General features: G+C 43.2%; 1 protein-coding gene across 6 annotated transcripts; it reads left to right on the top strand.

Annotated features, from left to right (window-relative positions):
* The first annotated feature begins 512 nt into the window (after positions 1-512).
* On the top strand, positions 513-7,618 carry SRSF5 (serine/arginine-rich splicing factor 5). Of its 6 annotated transcripts, XM_010846681.1 has the most exons (9): positions 717-797; positions 1,411-1,463; positions 1,564-1,705; positions 2,017-2,087; positions 2,221-2,319; positions 2,609-2,678; positions 3,898-3,971; positions 4,686-4,796; positions 4,887-5,693. In XM_010846681.1, exons 3-9 carry the CDS (start codon positions 1,580-1,582, stop codon positions 5,152-5,154), a joined length of 819 nt encoding a protein of 272 aa, XP_010844983.1. In that variant the 5' UTR covers positions 717-797; positions 1,411-1,463; positions 1,564-1,579; the 3' UTR covers positions 5,155-5,693. The 6 variants fall into 6 exon arrangements, with proteins under 6 accessions (XP_010844985.1, XP_010844987.1, XP_010844984.1 ...); XM_010846683.1 differs by lacking the exons at positions 717-797; positions 1,411-1,463 and adding an exon at positions 513-668 and having other exon boundaries at positions 4,887-7,618; XM_010846685.1 differs by lacking the exons at positions 717-797; positions 1,411-1,463 and adding an exon at positions 513-672 and having other exon boundaries at positions 4,890-7,618.
* The last annotated feature ends 659 nt before the right edge of the window (positions 7,619-8,277 follow it).

Below are 8,277 nucleotides of genomic sequence, written 5' to 3'. Positions count from 1 at the left end.
AGAAAATATTTTTCAGATTACTCTCATTGCAGCAAAAATAATGTTTAGTGAGTGAATTCACAAGATGTTGCTTCCATATTCATCACAGAATGCAGAGAATAATTGCAATTGAAAGACTGATTTCTTTTATAAAAAACATTATGCAGGAAGCTAAGGAACAAGGGGTCAGAGATGGTCAGACATATTTTGCAAAGCCCCAGTTCCTTTCACCCAGTACTCTTTCGGGTATTAAAAAAAAACTTCAGATAAAAAAGGTGACCATTTGCCTTACGGTAGTTTTATGGGGGAGTAATGATGAACCGAACGTCATTGCCTAGGAGGTGCGAACATTCTGGATCATGGCCTCCCAGCCCCGAGCACCTGACGGCCACGCCCATACCACACCCCGCCCCTCAGTCCCGCCCACCTCGACTCAGGGTCACTGGGGCCAGCACCGTAAAGAGGCCCCGCCCCGCGGACACCTCTGTCCCCCGACCCAAGGGGTGTTGTCAAGGGCGGTCCCGGAAGTGACGCAGGGACGCGCCCTCCATTTTGTGGGACGCCAGAGCAGCTAAGTGCGTCAGTTGTGGAGAGACGTAGACGAGTTGAGTCCTGGTCTGCGGGGAGGCGGCCGGCTCTATCGCAGACTACGGACCTCTCTGTGTCTCAGCTGCCAAAGATCCTGTCCGGTAGGTGAGTGGCTCACTTTGAGGGAAAGGCTTCTCGGATCGAGGCTTCTTCATGGCCGCTCAGATCGCGAGTGGTCAGGGCTGCTCTCTGTGCGGAGGACGGCGTCCAATGAGCGCAGTTTATTCGAGGTGGGCGCTGGGGCACGTCTCCCTTTGGGTATTGTGTGAGGGGACCTGAAGGTGGAAGGGCGGTCCTGGGCAGGGTCGTTTTTACAGAGGGGTCGTGCGCCCCTCCCTGCCTTTTTATTTCACTGTCTGAAACCCGGGAGTAGTGGGCCGAGACCTTTGCTCGGGGTGTGGTCGGGGCTGTCCCAGGGTGGGTACAGTGATCCGGAGCGGTGGGGTCGGGAGAGGGGGAGGGAACGGGGGGCTTGGCACGCGTGGTTCCCCCCACCGCCGGCTCCGAGGCCGCCATTTTGTGGCTGCTCCGCGGCCACCCGCCGCCGTCTGCGCAGGCGCGGCGGTGGCGTCGCGAGGTTCCGGCTTCCACCCGCTGTGACGCTCCCGGGAGGCGGCGACGCGCGTGCAGCCCGTCGTCATTGGGCTGGCCTTGCGGAGGGCGGGGTCGGCTCCGCCCGCACTTCTCGGCCTTTCCTAACTGCGGCAGATGGGAGGGGGCCAGAAGAGCCGGGGACAGTGTGCGGCTGCGCAGTTCCAGAGGCGGCAGTGGGCGTTGCGGTTGCTGCGGTCTGGGCCCAGGGAAGGATCGTGTTGGGAGCCGAGTTTTAATTTTGTCTGCAAGGGACCCGGCCTAATAAGAGGCACTCTTGGCAATCTTGTTTATAACATCACCGGGTAAACATTTTATTTTATGCTGTTTATGTTTTTGGTCCCTTGACCAGGCATTCCTCTGACATTCACTGGTACTATCTCAATTGAATTTATTTCCTGACAGAAAGTACTAGCCGGACATGAGTGGCTGTCGAGTATTCATCGGGAGGCTAAATCCGGCGGCCAGGGAGAAAGACGTGGAAAGATTCTTCAAGGGGTATGGACGAATAAGAGATATTGATCTGAAAAGAGGCTTTGGTTTTGTGGTAAGTGTTTACAACTGGTTGAAATATCTATTGTTAGTGGGTAAAGATTGTTATAAGCAGTGCTTTTGAGTTTTTTGAGTCCCAATAGAGTATGTTTGGGACATATGCATTCTTAAGGTAGTCAGTTTTCTTAAAGGAGAAAAGAATTTCACTCCGGGCTGGAGAAATCATTTCCGGTCCCTTTTTGATTGGGCTTAATCTATATGCTGTTGTCATTAACATACTCTTTCACAGGCATTTAGTGGTTTTAATGTGTTGTAGAATAGACTTTTAAAGCAGTGTTAAGCATTATGTATATGTTTGTGTTTTAGGAATTTGAAGATCCCAGGGATGCGGATGATGCTGTATATGAACTTGATGGAAAAGAACTCTGCAGTGAAAGGTGATAATTTTATTTTTAGTTTTATGACTTAGCACTCTAAAGATAAGCTAGGTATTGGGCTACGTGTTTTTGTAAATAGATCTCTTATGTAGCTTAAAGTGGATAATGAAGATTTTTTCTTCCTTTCCTGTAGGGTTACAATTGAACATGCTAGGGCTCGATCTCGAGGTGGAAGAGGTAGAGGACGCTACTCAGACCGTTTTAGTAGTCGCAGACCTCGAAATGATAGACGGTATGTGATGAATGGTGGATGGCTGCTTTGTGCAAGCATTACTGCAGGAGTCTTAGTGTTCTAAAGTTATTAGCAAAAGTGATTTGCTGTGTGTGTATAATCAGTTTTGTCATTCATGTATTAGTTTACTGTTTCTAATAAGGGTGAGTCCTAAAATAATGCAGAAACTGTTGGTGGAAGTCATTTGAATGACGTGTCATACCTGATTGCTTGAACTTGCCCACAACTGAACACAATAGGTGCACGCTGCTGCATTTCTTCCATTGTGAGTACTCATTTTCTTCCTCAGAAATGCTCCACCTGTAAGAACAGAAAATCGGCTTATAGTTGAGAATTTATCTTCAAGAGTCAGCTGGCAGGTTTGTTGAAACACAGTTTTGAGATATTTTGATGTGGTTTTTTAAATATTAGTGGGTAGTTAATGTTTTTATTAATGTTTTATTAAAAGTAGTTTTATCTTTAATGGACTTTTAATTGTAATTTTAAATTTTTAATTAAATGTAATTGGGGGATATTTCAAATTTTAATGTTAGTGATCGAATGTAAATGTTTTGAGGATATATTTTCTTGTTTTTAAAAATCAATTTTAACCAAATATTAAACCCTTTATTTGCCAGCCTATCTGTGTCGTTGGCCTTATGACGAGGAGTGCCTGTGGGTTATCCTAATCGTTGTCTTGGTCACTCTTGGTTGGGCCTGGTTGACTTTGCCAGTCAGCTCCTACAGTGATCAATTGGCCACCTCTAGATCTGTGTTTGCCGGTCTAGACGTAATCGGTGCACTTCTTGAAGTGCCAGGTTGCAGCGATCCCAGAGCGCTGATAACGTGATCTGATCCCTAAGTTGAGAGCTGTCTTCCTGTAACGCTTCCGAATAAGAGGTCCTGGTCGAAAAGAGTTCAAAGATTCGAAATTAGGTGGTCGTTGGAATCCTGATCGCAGTAAAGTGGTCCTTGGTAACTACACAAGAGTAGAACCTGTCTGCATCCGCCAATAGTCTGCTAATAGGGAGGGCTGTGCGATTAAAGGCTTCCATCGATTGGGTAGTGTCCTTCAAGTGGGTGGCGAAGAGCCAGTCGGGCATATGTCATGAAGGTTTCTCCGACCGATAAATGGTTTGCTGCCTGACTAGCCTAGGGAAATAATAATAAAGGTAAAGTAAACTTTTTTAATGACATATGGGGCACAAAATAACTGGTGTCTTGTAAATGTTCTGTTTTTAAATATAAAATTTCTAGTTTAGTCTTTACTTTAAAAATATGTATTGTTTCTTTTTGTTTTTTTGTTTGTTTTGTTTTGTTTTTTTCTTTTTGTATTGAGCTCAGTATAGACTAATACTACTTTAATATTAAAATCTAAACTTCCTCTGGCATTTTGCTTAAAAGCAATATGCTATTTGCTTATTTCGTGCCCTGACATATATTATTTTAAAATTCCGATAGACTACAAGTGTGGTAAATAAATACCATGTTTGTACTTTATCTAACATCTTCTCTTTCAGTAGTCTTGTTTTTATACATTATGGTTGTTTGTGTGTCACGTTTCCTTTTCTCTGCTTAACTCGATCATCTTGTGTTAAGGATCTCAAAGATTTCATGAGACAAGCTGGGGAAGTAACCTTTGCGGATGCACATCGACCTAAATTAAATGAGGGGTGAGTATGTATTGGCGTATGAGAGCCTTTTAAAATGTTCTAAAGTTGTACTGTGAATGTTAGCGTTCTCAAAATTTGGACATCCTGAAATGCAGTGGTTCTCAATCAGGGGGAGACATTTTGGTTGTCAGAATTGAGGTTACTGTTTGCATCTTGTGGGTAGAGGTCATGTTGTTCAGTCGCTAAGTCATGTCCAACTTTGCAACTCTTAAGAACTGCAGCACGCCAGACTTCCCTTCCCTTCGCTGTCTTCTGCAGTTTGCTCGTACTCATGTCCATTGAGTCCGTGATGCCATCCAACCATCTCATCTTCTATCATCTCCTCCTTTTGCCTCCAGTCTTTGCCAGCTTCAGGGTCTTTCCTAGTGAGTCAGCTCGTTGCACCAGGTGGCTAAAGTAGAGTCAGAGATGGTATTGATCCTCCTGTAGTACACAGGAAAGCTCCTCACTCCCATTGAATTATGTGGCTTAAGATGTCCATGGTTTGGAGGTTGAGGTTTCCTGTTCAATAATAACAATAGTAAAATGAACTTTAAAAAGTAATTAAACTAGACTGATAACGGTTTGTGAGCTTGCCTAGAGAGTCCCAGGGATGGGGGAGCCTGGTGGGCTGCCGTCTTTGGGGTTGCACAGAGTTGGACACGACTGAAGCAACTTAGCAGCAGCAGCAAGAAATGCATGTAACTTTACAAATAGTGTGTTTTTTCTTTATAGGGTAGTTGAGTTTGCCTCTTATGGTGACTTAAAGAATGCTATTGAAAAACTTTCTGGAAAAGAAATAAATGGGAGAAAAATCAAATTAATTGAAGGCAGCAAAAGGCACAGGTATCTCTAATGTTTTTAAGTCATAGTTTTATTTAAGGGATTTGTGGGGTCTGCTACTTAGTTTTGTTTTTTTTTTTCTTCTCTTTCTAGTAGGTCACGAAGCAGGTCTCGTTCCCGTACTAGGAGTTCCTCGAGGTCTCGTAGCCGATCTCGTTCCCGGAGTCGCAAGTCTTACAGCCGGTCCAGGAGCCGGAGTCGGAGCCGGAGCAAGTCTCGTTCTGTTAGTAGGTCTCCTGTGCCTGAGAAGAGCCAGAAACGTGGTTCTTCAAGTAGATCTAAGTCTCCAGCATCTGTGGATCGCCAGAGGTCCCGGTCCCGGTCCCGATCAAGGTCCAGATCAGTTGACAGTGGCAATTAAACTGTAAATAACTTGCCCTAGGGGCCTTTTTAAAAAAAAAAAATTCCCAAACCATACTTGCTAAAAATTCTGGTAAGTATGTGCTTTTCTGTGGGGTGGGATTTGGAGGGGGGTGGGTTGGGCTGGATATCTTTGTAGATGTGGACCACCAGGGGTTGTTGCAAACCAATTGTATTAAATGTCTTTTGATAAGCCTTCTGCTCACATTTTTGTGAATGTCTGAAGTATATAGTTTGTGTATATTGACAGAGCTCTTTTATTACTAAAGCAAATTTAATTTTTTTGTACTAGAAAAATTTTGAACGTTTTAGTTCCTGGTTATTCAGATAATGTTAATGCGCAATTAGTTTAATGCCTCAATTAAACTAATTAATAGCTTTGGACACTTAAAAGAGCTCTTAATTTGCTTGTACATAAAGGCTTAATATGAATTTTCCTTGTTAGGGTTAAGGGTGTCCACCCACCCACCCTTTAACAGCTGTCTGGCAAAGACGTTAAGACAGCTGTTTGTTATTGATAATAAAAGGTTATAAAACTGCTTTTGTGTGTTTGTCTGAAGGAGTTATGGCTACCTACTTCTCCTTCCCCATGCACTTTTGATGCATTTAAAATCCATCATTGGGAATGCTGTAGCAGTGAGGCAGGTGTGTGTGTCCTAGTCATGTCCAACTGTGAGATTCCACGCAGTGTAGCCTGCCAGTCTCCTCTATCCATGGGATTTTCCAGTCAAGAATACTGGAGTGGGTTGCCACGCCCTCCTTCAGGGGAATCTTGACCCAAGAATCCAGCCCACACATCTCTTAAGTCTTCTACATTGTCATGTGGATTCTTTACCACTAATGCCACCTGAGAAGCCACCTTAGTGAGGTATGGTGAGCTTTTTTTTTTTTTAAATTAGTGCCTTTGACATTTCCAGGCTAGTCAAAAGATGGATGAAGTGTGAAGTATTGAAAGCAAATGATGACTTAGTTTTTTATGACAGTTTCCCTTGTGTGTGACCCTATCTGATTTTGGCATCAGGTTACTTAGGTTTCCATAGCCAAGAGATGGACAGTTTGGGAAGCAGATTGTAGAAGTTAATATTTCATGCCTAACTTAAAGGTTGTGAAATGGTTTTGATGGTCCAGGATCATTCCATAAAACTTAAAAATAACTGCATGTAATGTTTTAAGAGGCTTTCACATGCATTTTATTAGTAGGGTGTAACAGTCTGTTGAAGGGAAAATGGTAGTGAAACTGCTTAAAGTTCTACATCCACCTTTATTAAATGTTAGAGTCCTATATCTGTAGGAAATTAGTTTCATTGTTTGTTCTAGGAATATCTCAGACTGGTTTGATTGAATGCTAGTCAAGATAAATACTTGTTAAAATGAGTAACACATAGTAGCTCTGTTAAGTTCCTCGCGTATATACTGTCATTGAATGCTAAACCACTTAACTATTACATGTAGTATTTGTATAGAAATATTTATATATATGTATGTATAATTTTATTTTTTAATACAAGGTTTTCCAGGAGGAGAGCCAGGGCCTGGCTGCTACTGCTGCTGCTAAGTCGCTTCAGTCGTGTCCGACTCTGTGCGACCCCATAGACGGCAGCCCACCAGGCTCCCCCGTCCCTGGGATTCTCCAGGCAAGAATACTGGAGTGGGTTGCCATTTCCTTCTCCAATGCATGAAAGTGAAAAGTGAAAGTCGCTCAGTTGTGTCCGACTCTTAGCGACCCCATGGACTGCAGCCCACCACGCTCCTCCGTCCATGGGGTTTTCCAGGCAAGAGTACTGGAGTGGGGTGCCATTGCCTTCTCCATCCAGGGCCTGGAACAACAAGTAAATGCTAGACTGGTATTAGAACCTTGGAAGTCTAGTTCCAGAACCCCAAAACCACACTTACCTGCCCTAGCCTTTCAGGGATTTTGAGGAAGGCAGAATTGGCAGCACTCGGAACAGATTGGGCTTCCTCAGAGTGTGGCATTTGATAGTGGGAATCTGCATTAGCAGGCAGTGCATTTGAGAGTTCTTGGTATGAAAGCTTGCCTGTGTTCAAGACTACAGAACTTAGGCCATAAAATTGTGAAGCTGATCACAACTCTTGGGAGAGTTCGTGTGGTGTACTTGTTGTTTCACTTGAATGTGGGGCATTTTGTGGTTACCTCTGTGGGAAACCTAGGTTTTTTTTCTTTGTAGTGTAGTTGAAAGGTGTACAGGTCAGCCAGAAGTTGCTGATGTAAAGTGGAGAGGTGTGATTATTTTTCCCCTTAGGCTTTTTAGATATGGTAACTCAGAAGGGCATGCTGTATGTACTTTGTTTTACCAGTGACTTTTCACCTCTTATCATTAAATACATAGTTATCAGTGGCTTATCACTCTTAATAGGATAAAGCGCTTTAAACTAATGGCAGAGATGACCAAGTTAATTTTGAATTGATAAGTTGGCCTGAATTCCGAGTAACAGAACATCAGAAATAATGAGCGTGGCTGTAATCCTAAGCAAAGTTTTAGGACCAGGTTTTACAGTTAGTTGCTTCAGTTGTGTCCAACTTCAGGTTTTGTGTGGTGTGACGTAATTTTTTTTTTTTGCTGTGTTGTAAGGCATAAGAATCTTCGTTATAGGACAGGGATTGAACCCCTGCCCCCTGCAGTGGAAGTGTGAAGTCCTACTAATCACTGGACCACCAGGGAACTCCCTGTAATTACTTTTCTATATATAGTTGGCCCATGAACAATGCAGGTTTGATCTGCATGGGTTTGCTTATACACAGACTTTCAATAAATACCTCTTGCTGTATTCCATGGTCCATGGTTGGTTGAATCAGTTGACGTGAAATCTCAGATACAGAGAGCTGACTAAATTATACTTGAATTTTCAGCAACATGGAGATTGGCTATTCAGGGTTCAGCTTGGTCCTCTAAGGGAAATTTGAGTGTAATATATCTCAAGTTCAGCCATACTTAACTCAAAAAGCTGAACTTAATATTCTTCCTAACCAGGTCTAGTAGATGTCAGCTAGATACGAGAGAAAACAATTTGAACAGATAAGTAAATGTAGGTAGAATGTAAGGTTGATAGGTGGCAGATATCTTTACAATTTTTTAAAAAACAAATTAGCATTTTTAACAGGTGG

Source organism: Bison bison, unplaced genomic scaffold (assembly GCF_000754665.1).
Source record: "Bison bison bison isolate TAMUID 2011002044 unplaced genomic scaffold, Bison_UMD1.0 scf7180017864239, whole genome shotgun sequence".
Classification (NCBI taxonomy): Eukaryota; Metazoa; Chordata; class Mammalia; order Artiodactyla; family Bovidae; genus Bison; species Bison bison.
Note: the sequence above shows the minus strand (reverse complement) of the source record. Positions and strands in the feature narration are given on the sequence as shown.

What these genes read in the sequence shown, in the direction of transcription:
- SRSF5 (XM_010846683.1), top strand. Translation starts at nt 1,580, where the DNA reads ATGAGTGGCTGTCGAGTATTCATCGGGAGGCTAAATCCGGCGGCCAGG. An exon ending in AAAGAGGCTTTGGTTTTGTG is followed by an intron (nt 1,706 to 2,016) that starts GTAAGTGTTTAC and finishes TTTGTGTTTTAG; the next exon opens with GAATTTGAAGATCCCAGGGA. An exon ending in CTTCAAGAGTCAGCTGGCAG is followed by an intron (nt 2,679 to 3,897) that starts GTTTGTTGAAAC and finishes TCTTGTGTTAAG; the next exon opens with GATCTCAAAGATTTCATGAG.